General features: G+C 38.5%; 1 protein-coding gene across 10 annotated transcripts in view; it reads right to left on the bottom strand.

Moving 5' to 3' along the window:
- TANC2 (tetratricopeptide repeat, ankyrin repeat and coiled-coil containing 2) overlaps positions 1-20,544 on the bottom strand; it is a 374,308-nt gene that overhangs the window by 212,377 nt on the left and 141,387 nt on the right. For 6 of the 10 annotated variants that reach the window (XM_036997193.2, XM_073235742.1, XM_073235743.1 and 3 more), the window contains exon 4: positions 1,222-1,404. In XM_036997193.2, the coding sequence (XP_036853088.1) occupies positions 1,222-1,404 (183 nt within the window). The remainder of the gene's footprint in view (positions 1-1,221; positions 1,405-20,544) is intronic. The other 4 variants (XM_073235746.1, XM_073235747.1, XM_073235748.1 and 1 more) reach the window with 1 other exon arrangement.

The following is a 20,544-nucleotide window of genomic DNA, read 5'->3' as shown; positions in this document are numbered from 1 at the left end:
ATGAGGTACACCACTTGACAGCCATCAGATTTTGTTATTTATATTTTCAATAATCAATAGCACCTTAAGCTGCAAGGGGGGATTTCTAAATAATGAAATTTTATTCAAGCCAAATCACATAAAATTTATCCTATTTTTAGATATCACAAGGAAATAAGTATTCTAGTAAAATGTTACTATTTTGCCAATTTTTATCTAATGACCAAAGAATCAAAGTGGACTTTGACTCAGTTACTTTAAGATGCCTAAAAAAACAACATAAGAGGCATGACTTACAGTTTATATAACTTGTAAAGAGACATGACTTAAGTTTTGTGGAACTATGAAACAAACAAATGTTACTTATTTTAATGAAAACTATAGTGCAAAAGTTTCATTCAAATTAGATGGAACAGTCTAAAAACCCCATTTCCCCCTGTCACCTCTTATTTTCTTTTGAATTGTCATATGACAATCAAACTTCCCTACTATCTAACTCAATGCCAGACACAGAGGAAGTAGTCAATAATCCTTTGGGAATGACTTAATTTCTTGCCTCCATCCATGTACACATAACCCATCAATATCAGTCAACTTACTGACACTGGATATATATTGATAATGTTAAAAGCTTAAATGGAAAAAAATTCATTTAGTAAAGACAATTTCATATCTAGCAACTTGACCTGAATGGGTAGTACCTATTGTGAGATTATATTAAGTCAATGCAATCTATAATTAATGAATTATAGTAAATATCCTAAGAAGCCAGAGGAATGTACAGTGAAGAGAAAAATATCTAAGTCAGCTTTAAAAAACAGATATGAAATACAAAAATTAGGATTTCAAACAAAAATGTGACTAATGTACCTTTGCTGAATTATGAAGATCTTATTATCCTAAAATTATAATTATCTCCATCTGTTAATCTGACATGAACAAGCTGATAAATGAAATCAGAACAACAGTGTATTCTGGCAAAATTAGAAATTTCCTGAAAGCCTAGAAAAATAAGTCCTCAACAGATGGATCATTTAGAAAATAAATATATCAACCTGTCAAACTGAGTACTATTCTAATTCCTTAAATTAAAATCAGTAGGAGCTCCACTTTTCAAGTCTGTGACATTAGGAAGGCCAAAATGGAAAATCCTAAAGATGCACATAAACATATCTGATATGACCTAAAGTGTCATACTACAGGTTTCCTGTTAAACATACTAAATTTAGGTAAAGTCCTTACCAGTTAACTTCTTCACAGGTTGGAGCCGAACACTGATAGACTGATGTGTGAGTAAGGGGGAGGATGGAAGAGAGCGAGACATGCCCTCCATAATCCGAATGTGCTGCATACCTTCACTCACTGGAAGTGGTGGGACGGCGTAGTCTGGTTCAAAAGCACAGTCGCTTTCTGTGGAGATGCCACCTGTTAGACAGAAGGGGATGGAACAAAAGAGCTGTGAGAAAAGATTCTTCTTATTCTATTAAATTTTATCTTTTAAGGTGATTCAGAACAGTACATGCTGATAACGATCTTCATTGTAACAAGCCAAATAAAGGTAATTTCAACACATATATTCATCTCTAAACTTACTGAATACTTCACTCCAGGTCTACCTGGGTACTTCACTCCAAGCCTAGCACTAGGAAACTGAACATGGGAAGAATAGGGTTCCTCCTTGTAGGGGGCTTACTGTCTCCTGAATGACACAGTCATATAAAAAATAATTACAGTACAATGCAATAAATGTTACAAGGATAGCAATGGTCTTCAATTTTTTTTCCAGATGAGAAAAACATGAAAGAAGATAGTTACCACCTGCTAGACAATCCAATATGTGCAACTGCTAGTAGGATCACTGTTTCTTACTACTTTTCTCCAAGAAAGTACATGAAAATACAAGCAAATAATATATTATTTTATGGTAATCTCTGAATCTGCTCTAACATTAAAAAAAAATAAAGTATATGCTGTTTCCTGCCACTTACATACTGGTGACTTCTACTTCTGGTAATGGCAGATTATGTACTCAGACCAACTTTTCCCTAAGAAAAACTAGAACTATATATATTTTTAACATCTTGAAGGCAATGCAGAGTTAACAGCATGATTAAAAATTCAAGGAAAAGACTGAAGCCTGCCATCTGGGTCTACTTTTTCTTAGTGGCAACTAAGAGGCTAAGGCACTATTGACAGTTTATAGAGCTGGGAGATTGAACAATTGAAATGCAAGGAGAACCGAAGTGCAGAGGGGAAGCTGGTAAAACTCCAACACTTGTTTGGAAGCCCAAAGGGCTATAGTCTATGAGTTAAGTATGAAGTAAAACTTGACTGGCCTTTGCAAAATGTAAAGTCAGCTCCAAATATCCACCAAGGCAATCTTGGATTGTTACTGCCTGCCAAACACACACACAAATCATCTAAGAGGAAAACAACATCATACATCTCAAATTATTTCAATGATTTTTCAGTATCTGGCCCTTAATTAACAGTAACAAAGAGGTAAGATGACAGAAGTAAATCAGAAAGATCATACACAAGAAGATCTAAGATGACACAGATTAGGTAACAATGAGGCACAGAATTTAAAGTAGTATGTTTAATATAAAAAATATTAATATACTTAGGAATAAATTTAACCAAGGAAGTGAAAGATCTGTACACTGAAAACTATGTAAGACACTGACAAAAGAAACTGAAGAAGATACAAATTAATGGAAAGATATCTTGTGTTCATGGACAGGAAGAATTAATATTGTTAAAATGTCCATATTTTCCAAAACTATCTACAGACTCAATGCAATCCCTATCAAAATTACAATGGCTTTTTCACAGAAATAGAAAAACAATCCTAAAAAGTGTATGGAACTACAAAAGACCCTGAATAGCTAAAGTAATCAAGTAATCTGGAGAATGAAGAACAAAAGTGGAGGCACCTGATTTCAAATTATATTACAAAGCTAGAGTAATGAAAACAATTTGGTAGTAGTATAAAAACAGACACAGACCAATGTTAACAGAAAAGAGAACCTAGAAATAAACCCAAGTATAAACCCACCCTAATTTTCAATAAGGGTGTCAAGAATTTACAATGGTTGGAAAGGAGAGCCTCCTCAATGAAAATAATGTTGAGAAAACTGGAGAGCCACATGCAAAAGAATGGCAATGATCCTTTATCTTACACCATTTACAAAAATCAACTGGGCATGGGTTAAGGCTTAAATGTAAGACCTGAAACTGTAAAATTCCCAGAAGAAAACATAGGGAAAATATCCTTGAAGTTGGCAATGACTTTTCTGGATTAGACACAAAAACACAGGCAAGAAAACCAATAAACAGGTGAGACTGTATTACATTAAAAAATTTCTCCATATTGAAGGAAATCATCAACAAAATGAAAAGGCAACCTACCAAATAGGAAGTTTCTGTAAACCATGTATCCAATAAGGGGTAAATAAGCAAAATATGTATGGAACTCATACTCAATAGCAAAAAAATAACCTTATTAATATGAGCAAAGGACCTGAATAAACATTTTTCCAAAGACACATAAATTGCCAATAGGCACATGAAAAGGTGTTTGGCATCACTAATGATCAGGGAAATACAAATCAAATCAATAGATGGGTTGAAAAACAGATTCAACACACATGAAGAGAGATTAAGTAAACTAGAAGATGAAATGTTTGTGCATCAAAGGACACTATCAAGACAGAGAGAAAAAACAACAATCCCCAGAATGGGAGAAAATATTTGTGAACCATGTATCTAGAATCCAGAATAAAGAACTCCTACAACTCAACAGCAAAAAGACAACACAGTTTAAAAATGGGCAAAAACTTAAATAGACATTTCTCTAAAGAAGACATATAAATGGATGATATGCAAGTGAAAAAATATTCAACATCATTAATCATTTAGAAATGCAAATCAAAGCCACAATGAAATGCTACTTTACACCAAGTAGGATGGCTATTTAAAAAAAATGGACAACAAAGAAATGTTGGTGAAGATGTGAGAAATTAGAATCTTCATTCATTGCTGGTGGGAATTTAAGATGGTACAGCTGCTGTGTAAGAACAGTTTGGTAGTTCCTCAAAAAGTTAAATACAGAATTACCATATAACCCTGCCAGCCTCATTCTATGTATACACCCAAAAGCAATGAAAACAGGTTCTCAAGCAAAAACCTAAACATGACCATTCATAGACGCAATATTCCTAATAGCCAAAAACCAGAAACAATTCAAATATCATAAACTGGTGAATGGATAAACAAAATGTGGTTTATCTATACAATGGAATATTAATTACCAATAAAAAGAATGAAGGCCTGATTCATGCAACAATATTGATAAGCCTTAAAAACATATGCTAGGGGCGGAGCCAAGATGGCGGCACGAGTAGAGCAGTGGAAATCTCCTCCCAAAAACACATAGAGCTATGAAAATATAACAAAGAAAAATCTTCCTAAAATAGAGACCACAGGACACAGGACAACATCCAGACCACATCCACACCTGCAAGAACCCAGCGCCTTGCGAAGGGGGTAAGATACAAGCCCCAGCCCGGCGGGACCCAAGCGCCCCTCCTCCCGGCTCCCAGCGGGTGGAAAGAAACTGGAGCAGATTTTTTTTTTTTTTTTTTTTGGCGAGTGCTTTTTGGAAGCCTTAAAGGGACAGGGACCCTGTTGCTAGGGAGGCAGGGTGGCGGGACCGGTGAGCGGGTGCCTGGGACCGGCACTTGAGGATGGAGGAAATCGCGCGTTTTTTCCCCTTTTTTTTTTTCTCTTTTTGGCGAGTGCTTTTTGGAAGCCTTAAAGGGACAGGGACCCCGCTGCTAGGGAGGCAGGGCGGCGGGACTGGTGAGCGGGTGCCTGGGACCGGTGCCTGAAGACAAAGAATATCACGCGTTTTTCCCTGTGGGACCGGTGGGCGGGTGCCTGAGACCGGCACTTGAGGATGGAGGAAATCGCGCGTTTTTCCCCTTTTTTTCCCTCTTTTTGGCGAGTGCTCTTTGGAAGCCTTAAAGGGACAGGGACCCCGATGCTAGGGAGGCAGGGCGGTGGGACTGGTGAGAGGGTGCCTGGGACCGGCGCCTGAGGACAAAGAATATCCCGTGTTTTTCCCTGCGGGACCGGTGGGCGGGTGCCTAAGACCGGCACCTGAGGATGGAGGAAATTATGCGTTTTTCCCCTTTTTTTTTCTCTTTTTGGCGAGTGCTTTTTGGAAGCCTTAAAGGGACAGGGACCCTGGTGCTAGGGAGGCAGGGCAGCGGGACTGGTGAGCGGGTGCCTGGAACTGGCGCCTGAGGACAAAGAATATCGTGCGTTTTTCCCTGCGTGACCAGTGGGCGGGTGCTTTTTGGAAGCCTTGAAGGGACAGGGACCCTGGTGCTAGGGAGGCAGGGCAGCAGGACCAGTGAGCAGGTGCCTGGGACCGGCGCCTGAGGACAAAAAAAAAATCACGTGTTTTTTCTTTCTTTTTTTTTTTTTTCGGGTTCCCTCTCTCATTGTTGCTGTTGTTGTTTTGGTTTGGAGAGTGCTTTTTGGAAGTCTTAAAGGGGCAGGACAGGTCACTTAGACCAGAGGCAGGGAATCTGGGGATCTCTGGGCACTCTAACCCCCTGGGCATCAGGGAGCACAGAGGCCCCTTACGGATATAAATAGCCTCCCAGCCGCTCCCCCTCCAACGGGGCTCCACCATTTTGGAGGAGCAGCCCCAGCCAGGCCACGCCCACAGCAACAGCGGAGATAAACCCCATAGCAACCGGGCAGGAAGCAGAAGCCCTGTCTGCACACAGCTGCCCAGCACAAGCCACTAGAGGTCGCTATTCTCCCAGGTGAGGAAGGCCACAAACAAAAAAGAAGAGAAGCTCTTCCAGCAGTCACTTGTACCAGCTCTGCACACTATCTCTATCACCATGAAAAGACAAAACTACAGCAGACAAAGATCACAGAGACAACACCTGAGAAGGAGACAGACCTAACCAGTCTTCCTGAAAAAGAATTCAAAATAAAAATAATGAACATGCTGGTAGAAGATGCTGACAGAGATGCAGAGAAAAATGCAAGAGCAATGGGATGAGATGCAGAGAAAAATGCAAGAGCAGTGGGATGAAGTCCGGAGGGAGATCACAGATGTCAGGAAGGAGATCACAGAAGTGAAACAATCCCTGGAAGGATTTATAAGCAGAATGGATAAGATGCAAGAGGCCATTGAAGGAACAGAAGCCAGAGAACAGGAACGTATAGAAGCTGACATAGAGAGAGATAAAAGGATCTCCAGGAATGAAACAACACTAAGAGAACTATGTGACCAAGCCAAAAGGAATAATATTCGTATTACAGGGATACCAGAAGAAGAAGAAAGAGGAAAAGGGATAGAAAGTCTCTTTGAAGAAATAATTGCTGAAAACTTCCCCAAACTGGGGGAGGAAATAATCGAACAGACCATGGAATTACATAGAACCCCCAACAGAAAGGATCTAAGGAGAACAACACCCAGACACATAGTAATTAAAATGGCAAGGATCAAGGACAAGGAAAGAGTTTTAAAGGCAGCTAGAGAGAAAAAGGTCACCTATAAAGGAAAACCCATCAGGCTAACATCAGACTTCTCGACAGAAACCCTACAGGCCAGAAGAGAATGGCATGATATACTTAATGCAATGAAACAGAGGGGCCTTGAACCAAGGATACTGTATCCAGCACGACTATCATTTAAATATGATGGCAGGATTAAACAATTCCCAGACAAGCAAAAGCTGAGGGAATTCGCTTCCCACAAACCACCTCTACAGGGCATCCTACAGGGACTGCTCTAAATGGGAGCACCCCTAAAAAGAGCACAGAACAAAACACACAACATATGAAGAATGGAGGAGGAGGAATAAGAAGGGAGAGAAGAAAAGAATCTCCAGACAGTGTATATAACAGCTCAATAAGCGAGCTAAGTTAGGCAGTAAGATACTAAAGAAGCTAACCTTGAACCTTTGGTAACCACGAATCTAAAGCCTGCAATGGCAATAAGTACATACCTTTCAATAGTCACCCTAAATGTAAATGGACTTAATGCACCAATCAAAAGACACAGAGGAATAGAATGGATAAAAAAGCAAGACCCATCTTTAAGCTGCTTACAAGAAACTCACCTTAAACCCAAAGATAAGCATAGACTAAAAGTCAAGGGATGGAAAAACAAATTTCAGGCAAACAACAGTGAGAAGAAAGCAGGGGTTGCAGTACTAATATCAGACAAAATAGACTTCAAAACAAAGAAAGTAACAAGAGATAAAGAAGGACACTACATAATGATAAAGGGCTCAGTCCAACAAGAGGATATAACCATTCTAAATATATATGCACCCAACACAGGAGCACCAGCATATGTGAAGCAAATACTAACAGAACTAAAGAGGGAAATAGACTGCAATGCATTCATTTTAGGAGACTTCAACACACCACTCACCCTGAAGGATAGATCCACCGGGCAGAAAATAAGTAAGGACACAGAGGCACTGAACAACACCCTAGAACAGATGGACCTAATAGACATCTATAGAACTCTACATCCAAAAGCAACAGGATATACATTCTTCTCAAGTGCATATGGAACATTCTCCAGAATAGACCACATACTAGCTCACAAAAAGAGCCTCAGTAAACTCCAAAATATTGAAATTCTACCAACCAATTTTTCAGACCACAAAGGTACAAAAGTAGAAATAAATTCTACAAAGAAAACAAAAAGGCTCACAAACACATGGAGGCTTAACAACATGCTACTAAATAATCAATGGATCAATGAACAAATCAAAATAGAGATCAAGGAATATATAGAAACAAATGACAACAACAACACTAAGCCCCAACTTCTGTGGGACGCAGCGAAAGCAGTCTTAAGAAGAAAGTATATAGCAATCCAGGCACACTTGAAGAAGGAAGAACAATCCCAAATGAATAGTCTAACATCACAATTATCAAAACTGGAAAAAGAAGAACAAATGAGGCCTAAAGTCAGCAGAAGGAGGGACATAATAAAGATCAGAGAAGAAATAAACAAAATTGAGAAGAATAAAACAATAGCAAAAATCAACGAAACCAAGAGCTGGTTCTTTGAGAAAATAAACAAAATAGATAAGCCTCTAGCCAAACTTATTAAGAGAAAAAGAGAATCAACACAAATCAACAGAATCAGAAATGAGAATGGAAAAATCACGACAGACTCCACAGAAATACAAAGAATTATTAAAGACTACTATGAAAACCTATATGCCAACAAGCTGGAAAACCTAGAAGAAATGGACAACTTCCTAGAAAAATACAACCTCCCAAGACTGACCAAGGAAGAAACACAAAAGTTAAACAAACCAATTACAAGCAAAGAAATTGAAACAGTAATCAAAAAACTACCCAAGAACAAAACCCCGGGGCCGGACGGATTTACCTCGGAATTTTATCAGACACACAGAGAAGACATAATACCCATTCTCCTTAAAGTGTTCCACAAAGTAGAAGAAGAGGGAATACTCCCAAACTCATTCTATGAAGCCAACATCACCCTAATACCAAAACCAGGAAAAGACCCCACCAAAAAAGAAAATTACAGACCAATATCCCTGATGAATGTAGATGCAAAAATACTCAATAAAATATTAGCAAACAGAATTCAACAGTATATCAAAAGGATCATACACCATGACCAAGTGGGGTTCATCCCAGGGATGCAAGGATGGTACAACATTCGAAAATCCATCAACATCATCCACCACATCAACAAAAAGAAAGACAAAAACCACATGATCATCTCCATAGATGCTGAAAAAGCATTTGACAAAATTCAACATCCATTCATGATAAAAACTCTCAGCAAAATGGGAATAGAGGGCAAGTACCTCAACATAATAAAGGCCATATATGATAAACCTACAGCCAGCATTATACTGAACAGCGAGAAGCTGAAAGCATTTCCACTGAGATCGGGAACCAGACAGGGATGCCCACTCTCCCCACTGTTATTTAACATAGTACTGGAGGTCCTAGCCACGGCAATCAGACAAAACAAAGAAATACAAGGAATCCAGATTGGTAAAGAAGAAGTTAAACTGTCACTATTTGCAATGATATGATACTGTACATAAAAAACCCTAAAGACTCCACTCCAAAACTACTAGAACTGATATCGAATACAGCAAAGTTGCAGGATACAAAATTAACACACAGAAATCTGTAGCTTTCCTATACAATAACAACGAATCAATAGAAAGAGAAATCAGGAAAACAATTCCATTCACCATTGCATCAAAAAGAATAAAATACCTAGGAATAAACCTAACCAAAGAAGTGAAAGACTTATACTCTGAAAACTACAAGTCACTCTTAAGAGAAATTAAAGGGGACACTAACAAATGGAAACTCATCCCATGCTCATGGCTAGGAAGAATTAATATCGTCAAAATGGCCATCCTGCCCAAAGCAATATACAGATTTGATGCAATCCCTCTCAAATTACCAGCAACATTCTTCAATGAATTGGAACAAATAATTCAAAAATTCATATGGAAACACCAAAGACCCCAAATAGCCAAAGCAATCCTGAAAAAGAAGAATAAAGTAGGGGGGATCTCACTCCCCAACTTCAAGCTCTACTACAAAGCCATAGTAATCAAGACAATTTGGTACTGGCACAAGAACAGAGCCACAGACCAGTGGAACAGATTAGAGACCCCAGAAATTAACCCAAACATATATGGTCAATTAATATTTGATAAAGGAGCCATGGACATACAATGGCAAAATGACAGTCTCTTCAACAGATGGTGCTGGCAAAACTGGACAGCTACATGTAGGAGAATGAAACTGGACCATTGTCTTACCCCATATACAAAGGTAAACTCAAAATGGATCAAAGACCTGAATGTAAGTCATGAAACCATTAAACTCTTGGAAAAAAACATAGGCAAAAACCTCTTAGACATAAACATGAGTGATCTCTTCTTGAACATATCTCCCCGGGCAAGGAAAACAACAGCAAAAATGAGCAAGTGGGACTACATTAAGCTGAAAAGCTTCTGTACAGCGAAAGACACCATCAATAGAACAAAAAGGAACACTACAGTATGGGAGAATATATTTGAAAATGACAGATCCGATAAAGGCTTGACGTCCAGAATATATAAAGAGCTCACATGCCTCAACAAACAAAAAACAAATAACCCAATTAAAAAATGGGCAGAGGAACTGAACAGACAGTTCTCCAAAAAAGAAATACAGATGGCCAAGAGACACATGAAAAGATGCTCCATATCGCTAATTATCAGAGAAATGCAAATTAAAACTACAATGAGGTATCACCTCACACCAGTAAGGATAGCTGCCATCCAAAGGACAAACAACAACAAATGTTGGTGAGGCTGTGGAGAAAGGGGAACCCTCCTACACTGCTGGTGGGAATGTAAATTAGTTCAACCATTGTGGAAAGCAGTATGGAGGTGCATCAAAATGCTCAAAACAGACCTACCATTTGACCCAGGAATTCCACTCCTAGGAATTTACCCGAAGAACGCAGCAATCAAGTTTGAGAAAGACAGATGCACTCCTATGTTTATCGCAGCACTATTTACAATAGCCAAGAATTGGAAGCAACCTAAATGTCCATCGGTGGATGAATGGATAAAGAAGATGTGGTACATATACACAATGGAATACTACTCAGCCATAAGAAGTGGAAAAATCCAACCATTTGCAGCAACATGAATGGAGCTGGAGAGTATTATGCTCAGTGAAATAAGCCAAGCGGAGAAAGAGAAATACCAAATGATTTCACTCATCTGAGGAGTATAGGAACAAAGGAAAAACTGAAGGAACAAAACAGCAGCAGAATTACAGAACCCAAAAATGGACTAACAGGTACCAAAGGGAAAGAAACTGGGGAGGATGGGTGGGCAGGGAGGGATAGGGGGGGGGAAGAAGAAGGGGGGTATTAAGATTAGCATGCATGGGGGGGAGGGAGCAAGGGGAGGGTGGGCTGCACAACACAGAGAGGACAAGTAGTGACTCTACAACATTTTGCTAAGCTGATGGACAGTAACCGTAATGTGGTTGTTAGTGGGGACCTGATATAGGGGAGAGCATAGTAAACATAGTATTCTTTATGTAAGTATAGATTAAAAATTAAAAAAAAAAGAAAAGAAAGAAAGAAAGAAAAGGGGGATTACTCCTTGATAGGATAAAACTATTGGTAAATTAAAGATGAACGCATGCTTTAAATATCCTTAATGTTGATCACTTAAAGGGTGTCAGATGATCAGCTATGGAGGTACTCTTTTCTGATAATATTCCTTTCTCTTAATAAAAAAAAAAAAAAAAGCACTTACTGTGTGCTGACCTCCAATGAGTTCTACACAGTGGTATAGAAGGCATGTCAAAGTGTGGGCAAAGGGTCTGTTTGTTTCTATGCAGAAGATCAAGGCCTAGGTTGGATACCCAGAAAATGAACTAAGATATGATATGAGGAGGAGCTTCCGGCATCAGCACTCTCTGGAGGACTTGTGCCAGGGGATGATCATCAAAAAGCCTCCACAGGGATCCGGACGATGCTGCGGTTGTGGCTGCATCCAGCCCACCGTCTCCTGGACTTGCCATAGGAATGAGGAGGGAGATGTCTAGGCTGGCATGTGCATACAGTGAGACAACGAATTTGACCGGATCTGTACTGTTGGAACTCAACCAGGAGTTGGGAGGGGTGCAAGGTGTAGCACTCCAAAATCTCATGACTATAGACTATCTATGGTTAAAAGAACATATGGGATGTGAACAGATCCCAGAAATGGGCTGCTTTAATTTGTCTGATTTCTCTCAGACTGTTCAAGTACAGTTGGATAATATCCATCATATCATAGACAAATTTTCACAAATGCCTAGGGTGCCTAAATGGTTTTCTTGGCTTCACTGGAGATGGATGGTAATTATAGATTTGCTTTGTTTATGTCACCGTATTCCTATTATGTTAATATGTGTGTGCAAATTAGTAGTTTAAAACCTATACATACTTAAGGTACTCTACAAGAAGATATGTCAAAGAAATAATCAATCCTCCCATGTTTCCTTCCATATGCTACATCTATAGCTTTTCTTCTTTCTTCCTAATTACAACCCTTAAATAGAATTCGTGCCTCATATCGAATTTACCGAGTATCATAATTCCTCCAGGTGGTAAAGATACCTCGAGACAAGTGCTGGGCATAGAAGCCACAGGGCATAAATCTGCAAAGAAGTAAAAAGCTAACCTTTGCAAACAATATGGCTTCTCTCTCACTTACCAACTTTACATTTCCCTGTATTGCCCCAGAAGATGACTGGTTAGCCAGAGACGGGTAAGATTCCTCAAGGGAGGAACAACCTAAGACGGGCACAGTCGCAGGGGGGCCATCAGGTGAGAATTTGGGGATCAACAGAGGTGAGGCTCAGAACCTCACCCCCCCTGCTTTGAGAGAAATCTTCTGCATCCGTGGATGTCTTGCTGCCCTTGTCTAGCCTGGATTAATACTTAGTCCATAGGCACACACCTGATCATCTGATCATCTACATTTGCCCTCTTACAGCACTAAACTATGTTTTCTACCTTTATCTTGCATCTACCTACCACTTCAGCATTTTATTAAAAATAAAAATAATAATAATAATAAAGGGAGAAATGTGGGATCAACATATAAATCAAGTACAAAAATCAAACGAATATTCATATTTGACCTGATTGTTTATAGGTCATATTGCATGATCAAAACCGAAAGTTTCTGTGATGACTGCCCTTGTACTGTTCACCATGTAAGAATTTATTCACTATGTAAGAATTCGTTCACCATGTAAGAACTTGTTCGTTATGCTTCAGAAGATTGGAGACTGACGAGAATTAGGCTTGAGATGGATTAATGATTGTACATTGAGCGTTGACCCCCCTATACTGAATTTTATTGTTGTTAACAACCATTTGGTCAATAAATATGAGAGATGCCCTCTCAAAAAAAAAAAAATCAAACAAATATTCATATTTGACCTGATTGTTTATAGGTCATAATGCGTGATCAAAACCGAAAGTTTCTGTGATGAATGCCCTTGTACTGTTCACCATGTAAGAATTTATTCACTATGTAAGAATTCGTTCACCATGTAAGAACTTGTTCGTTATGCTTCAGAAGATTGGAGACTGACGAGAATTAGACTTGAGATGGATTAATGATTGTACATTGAGCATTGACCCCCCCTATACTGAATTTTATTGTTGTTAACGACCATTTAATCAATAAATATGAGAGATGCCTTCTCAAAAAAAAAAAACAAAAAACAGCAGAAGAGTCACAGAACCCAAGAATGGACTAACAGTTACCAAAGGGAAAGGGACTGGGGAGGGTGGGTGGGAAGGGAGGGATGGGGGGGGGGAAAGAAAGGGGGCATTACCATTAGCATTTATAATGTGGGGGGTGGGGCACAGGGAGGGCTGTGCAACACAAAGACAAGTAGTGATTCTATAGCATCTTACTATGCTGATGGGCAGTGACTGTAATGGGGTATGTGGGGGGAACTTGGTGATGGGGGGAGTCTAGTAAATATAATGTTCCTCATGTAATTATAGATTAATGATACCAAAATAAAAATAATAAAAAATAAAAAAATAAAAAAATAAAAAAAACATATGCTAAATGAAAGAAGCCAGACACAAAAGGCCACATGTAAGATGCCACTTACATGAAATGTTCAGAAAGGAAAATCCAGAGAAAATGTAAATTAGTGGTTGCCACGGACTACAAGAAGGGAATAATGGAGAGGCTACTTAGTAAGTACATGGTTTCATTTGGCACGATGGATTAGATTGTAGTGATGGTTGAACAATGTTGTAAAAAAGCCCCTGAATTATATAACTTAAAATAGATAAAATGGTGAATTTCACCTCATAAAACTTTATGTAGATATTTATCTACTCACACATTTATTCAAACCAGAAGCCTAGTACTCACTGTGAATTTCTTCCTGACATCTCTTTGCAACAACTGCATTAAGAGTTATGCAGAAAGCAACCCAAAACAGATTTCAAATCTGCCACATTCTCTCCATTTCTACCACTACCAAAGTCCAGAACACTATTAGCTTTCCCCAAACTTCTGTTGGTAGAAACCTAGGATTTATTCTGTATCCGTGGATCTGGGAATTTTTACCAGGATACATCTTAACTTTTTTCTTGTCATTAGTCTCTGGGTCCCTTCCTTTACTGTGCTGGCTAATTCTTCTCTTCCAACTGTTCTTTCTTTTCTCTCTGGAACTGTGATCAGATGGATACTGTATCCTGTAGAACTATTTTTCGAGTCTTTTTCTCTCATAATGGATTTCCAGTCCTTGGACTTTCATGAATAGACTTGAAACTGATCTATATGGAATCATAACATTTTACGAGTTTACAAACAAAGAAGCATGCCATCAGTATAATTCCCTGAGGAATCCTTTTATGAAGAAACAATATCTCTTGATGCATGCATCCAGTTAGTGAAGCATCTCTTGTTCATTTGAAATGTTCCAATGTTAAAACTTAGCTGATAATTTTAGAATCTAATAACACTCCTTAAGGAATAATACTGTAATCAGTCTAGTCTGGATGTCCTAGTTTACATTTCTGCTTAAAAATATTTTCCTCCATCTCTTCTGTCCTATATGACATTCTTGAACTCATTTTGGATACAGAGAAAAAACTAAAAGTATATGTTTCATGTAAAGAAAAGCACTGGTCAGCATTCACTGAATTTGTACTAATTTTTCTTGGGTAACTAACCTCAAAATCTCAGTAATCTACAAAAACATTTACTTTCATGCTCATGGGACTGCATATTGACTGTGGGTTAGCTGATCTAGTTTGGCTATCAGGTTCAGAACTGATAATATATACACTAATGTGTCTTCAATATTGGTCCTAGTCAATAATGATCATGGTAGATCAACAGGAGTGCAGGAGGCCAAGTCAAATCAGAGGAACATATTTAAAACCTCTGTTCACTAATATTCCATTTGTTCCATTTCAGCAGGAACTACTAAGAAGTTGCACAGAAAAAGGAATGGATGTATAATTTATAACAGGAAGTGAAAAATAGGAATCTAATTTACTAAACACATAAGAAGATATTTACTGGTATGCCAAATTACTCAGTCTTTATCTTCTATCTTTTTTTTTTTCTACCACTTTTTCTGCTTCAACCAAACAAAAGTTGTTGAAATAATGTGATGGAGATATGGTAGAATAAAATAAACTTAGTTTGACAGAAAAAATTCATTTATGCTGGACACCTGGTGATTAAATATTCATAAGTTGAACTAAAAAAGCACAGGGATATCAAGTATATGGACACTGAAGAAATGTTAGGAGTTATAATGATTCAATAAAAATTTCAGTTATCACTAAGTCTTATATTTAATACAGGTTATTATTAGATACTAAAGTTCAAATTAAAAAAGAAATTCTTTAGTCTAAGGCAATACCTATTTTAAACAAATGCTGTCTAATTTTTCAAGTTATATAAATAAGCACAAATAAAACTTATAAACCAAAAACCTCTAGCATGATAACTCATTTAACTATACACGATTGGATAATTTTTCAGTTACATGTTACACTTTGATAAAAGTTTGTTTTTTAAAAGTACACAGAAAAACAAAACAAAACATAGCATAGTGATAAACTAGCCCCTAGAGTCAAAGGGCTTTTACATAGTTCAGAACAAAAGGGTTTTGCCTAAATTATTCCAAAGATGCTTTTAACTCAAGGCTTATATCATTCTGTGACTCAGTAATATTCTCAAACGTCCATACATTAGTCAGAAAATAGGCCAGGTGAAGTGTGAGAACTTGTACAGGGTCATGTAGTCAAACAGCATGACTGCCTATGCAGAAAATTCTAAATAATCTACCAAACAATGCTACTAGAAAAGTAAATTAGTTAAGCAAAATCTAGGGTTAAAGAGTCAATATACAAGAATTAAGTGTCTTTCCACTGTTGGTGGGAATGTAAATTGGTGCAGCCACTATGGAAAACAGTATGGCAGTCCCTCAAAAACTTAAAAATAGAAATTCCATTCAGCCCAGTAATTCCACTTCTGTGTATTTACCCAAAGGAAACAAAATCACTAGTTCAAAAAGATATATGCACTCCTATGTTTACTGAAAATTATTTATAATAGCCAAGATATACATGCAACCTAAATGTCCACTGATAGATTAATGGATAAAGAAGATGTGGTACATATATACAGTGGAGTAATAACCATAAAAAAGAATTAAATCTTGCCATTTTTGTGACAGCATGGATGGACCTAAAGTCTACGATGCTAAGTGAAATACAAGTATCATATGATTCTTGTGGAATCATATATGTGGAATCTAAAAAAAAAAGAAAACAGAAATAGACTCATAAATACAGAGAATCATCTGGTGGTTGACATAGGAGAGGGGGTTGGGGATAGGCAAAAGATGTGAAGGGAATAAACTGGCCCCTAAAACAAGCATATCAAATATAACATATATAATAACAATGCATAATTTGTCAAAAGGCTTTCATTTCTGAAAGAAGGGAATTTGGCCTAAATTATTCCTAAAGTCCTTTTAAGGCAAGATTTATATCACTCTGAGTCTCCAATATTCTTACAAGTTGTCCTGCAGTACGTGAATGTATAATAAACTGTGATACATCCAGACAATGGAATATTGTTCAGTACTAAAAAGAAATGAGCTGTCAAGACATTAGAGGACATGGAGGAACTTTAAATGCATATTACTAAGTGTAAGAAGCCCGTAGAAAAAGGGTACATACTGAATAATTCCAACTGTATGAACTCTGGAACAGGCAAAACTACGGAAACAGTAAAAGATCACTGTTTTCCAGAGAGGTTGAATAGTCAGCATATAGAGGATTTTAGGGCATGAAAACTATTCTGTATGATACTATAATGGTGGAATCATGTCATTCCCATTTGTCAAAACACGTAAAATGTACATCAAGAGTGAACCATAATGTAAACTCTGGACTTTGGGTGATAATGATGTGTCAGTGTAGGCTCATCTACTGCAATAAAGTTAACACTCTGGTGGGGATTTTAATAGTGGAGGAGACTGTGAGCGTGTAGGTGTAAGGGGCATATGGGAACTCTGTACTTCCCACTAGAACCTAAAACTATTCTAAAATGTAAAATCTATTTTTAAAAATTTAAATACACAAACAATAAGCATACATAGAGTAGTTATTTTAGGACTCTGAAAATAAACAGTAGCAGGCTGATTGGGAAAGGTGCTGAAGTGGTGGTGAGTTTACCATGTTTTTTCCTCAGTTGTTGCCTGGCCTGGGCTCAAAGGCAGAAGGGTACACCAGCTAAGAAAAAGCTCAAAGAAAATCCCTCCCTTGCTGGTGAGGGGCAAGAAAGGGGAAAATCTAGACACTAGGGAAATTCCTTTTCTTCCTTTTCTCTTCTATCTCAGTCTCCAGGCAATTCTATGGTGGTGGCAGCATGGAGATAGTAGTGTGACTGCACAGTACCAAAATCTCTGGGAGAAGTAAACCCTCATCTCTGACTCCAGGAATCATGATCCCAAGGGTGTAAGACAAGTCCTCATTGCCTTTTTTTCTCTCTGTTCTCTTACCACTTGACCTGGATACAGACATAGTTGTAGGAACTGAACAGCAGAATGGGAAAACTAGAGTACCAGGAAGGGAGGGCCTGGGGAACTAGAATGTGCTGGTGAGACTGGGATGTGGAGGGATATCAAAACAATACAAGTAAGCTGTGTATAAGCTTCTGAACTCATCTTTGAGCATCGTGTGCATGGGTCTGACCCTAAACAGCATACCCTCTGCTTTGAGAACAAAGCAACAAGACATACCACCACTCTGATCCCAGCATGGACACTAGGTCACGTATGTGGGACTGATTTAAATAGTACTGTAAATGCTTAGGAAACTGAACTGACAATGGAACCACAGCCCCCAGAAGGCTGGCAGGAAACTATTCTGAACATAATCTGGTCAAATGGCCACTGACACACACACAAAAATCAATGTTCTCCTTAGGATTTAAATAAAATACAAGGTCTCATATCATAATATTCAAAATGCCCAGGACATAATCCAAAATTGTATGGCATATGAAGGAACAGGAAGATCTCAACATGGTAAGGAAAAGTCAATAAACAGATGTCATTCCTGAGATCACAGAGATGTTAGAATTAAAAATCAAAGACCTTAAAGCAACTATTAGAATAATGCTTTAGCAAGTAAAAGCAAACATTCTTGAAATGAACAGAAAGAGAAAATCTCAACACATCTTTCTTCGGACCAGCCATATGTCAAGTATTCAACAGCCACAGGTGTCCAATGACTAGTGTGTTATTTATTTTTTATTAAGGTATTGTTGATATACACTCTTATGAGGGTTTCACATGAAAAACATTGTGATTACTACATTCACAAATATTATCAAGTCCCCCCCATACCCCACTGCATCACTGTCAATCAATGTAGTAAGATGCCACAGAGTCACTACTTGTCTTCTCTGTGCTATACTGCAATGACTACCATACTACACAATGAAGTTCTAGACCTATATCCAGAATCAAGTTCAATTAGTCTCTGGAGTAGAAGATAAGAAGTGTGATCCATGCTCTAAACACTGGAAAGAACCAAGGGTGATGACTCTTACTATATCTCCATTCAACTTGTCTGTGCAGCCTGTGTAGAATACGGTCAAATCTTGGAGAATGACAGCAAATTTTTGAAACTTATTCAGGTTGTGACTCCCACTGCAGCTCCTGTTTTAGATGTAATTTTGTTGCTAAAGCAAATCAATATATCCCTAGCACTTGGTCTGTAGTAACTGACCTGAATATGAGAACATCATAATAACAGTATGCATTCAGTTGTCAGGGTCATTTTCACTACCTACCTCCTATTAATTATCCTGCTCTAAGTAATAATGTAATCCACAGGGACCTTAACTGCCTTCCCATTCTATTAAGCACCATGCCGGCCTACTACACTGAAAATTTCATGCTGATTAAATTTGGTGAATAGGAAACACCAACAAATCTAGATACTGTAGCAAAACACATCATGCCAGAGGGTGGGAAATAAATCCCACAAAAATTCAAAGGTCTTCCTCATTGGAGAAATTTCTGTGAAACCTATGGCCTTCAGCAATTCAGGATATCCCTTTCAAGGTGGAGCTGCTGCACCTACTCTCTCACAACTGAGAAAGAGGTACAATGCCTCGTAGACCTCCTTGGATTTCTGAAGCGACCTGTACCTCATTTGGTTATGCTATATGAACCATTTACCAAGACTGCTGGATGTGAGAGAAGCCAGGATAATAGAAAGCTCTGCAACAAATATGGGCTGCTGTGAAAGCTGTTTTGCCACTTGGGTTACATAAGCCACCAGATTTATTGTTTCTTGTAGTATCTGTGATAGATAGGGATTCTGTATGGTTATTGCAGAACTTTAGGTGAATCTCAGCACAGACATCTAGTATTTTGTAAAAAACTATACCATCCTGTGCAAATAACTGTTACCCTTTTTTGAAAATCATCTCTTGGCTTACCACAGGGCTTTAGATGAATGCTTGACTATGGCCACCATGTTACTACTGGACCTGGGCAGCCCACCAGAACTACACATTGTTGAGCCAACCAAGCAGTATGGGTGGGTGTGTACTGTAACACTTCATCATCAAAGGGAAGAGGTCTCAGGGAGACCAGATCAGAGTAAATCCTAAAGGCATAAGTAATTCACATGAGCAAGTGGCTCAGATGCCCAGAGTTCCTACTCCTGCTATTCTGCTTCTTTTCTCTCAGACTAGGAAATTCTCTATGACCATCTCACTAAGGGAAAACAAAACAAAACAAAACAAAACAAAAAAAATCAGGCTTGTTTACTGATAGCTCTGCATGACGACATGCTACATGGAAATGACAGCACTACAGCCTCACTCTGGGGTTGTCCTGAAGGGCAGTGCTGAAGGGAAATCCTTCCAGTGGCAGAAATCTGAACAGGATACTTAGTTGTTCCTTTTGCCTCAAAGGAGAAATTACTCTTTGGAAAGAATAATTAGAAAACTGGTTGACAAGGAAATCTGGGGATAAGTCATATGGATAGACTTCTTTGAAAGGGCACAGAATACAAAACAATTTATGTTCCATGTGAATGCTTACCAAAGAGCAAACTGCAGAGAAGGTGCTTAATAGCCCAGTAGATAAGATGACCTATTTGAGAGACTCAGCCTGTCTATCTATCCTTGCCCAAAGGGCTCATTATCAAATAGGCCATGGTAGCAGGGATGGAATTTATAAATGGGCTCGGCAATACAGACTTCCACTCACCAAGGCCAATGCGACTACAGCCACAGCCAAGTGTCCAGCCTGCCAACAGTCCATGCACACACTAAAGGAGAGGTAGGTGGAGGCCTCTAATAGATGGTACCTTTCGTGGGATGGCCAGCCAGTTATCTCTCTATTCATCCCCAGCCCTGGATGATTTCCCCATCC

Source organism: Manis javanica, chromosome 4 (genome assembly GCF_040802235.1).
Source record: "Manis javanica isolate MJ-LG chromosome 4, MJ_LKY, whole genome shotgun sequence".
Taxonomy (NCBI): Eukaryota; Metazoa; Chordata; class Mammalia; order Pholidota; family Manidae; genus Manis; species Manis javanica.
This window is presented reverse-complemented; position numbering and strand designations above follow the sequence as displayed.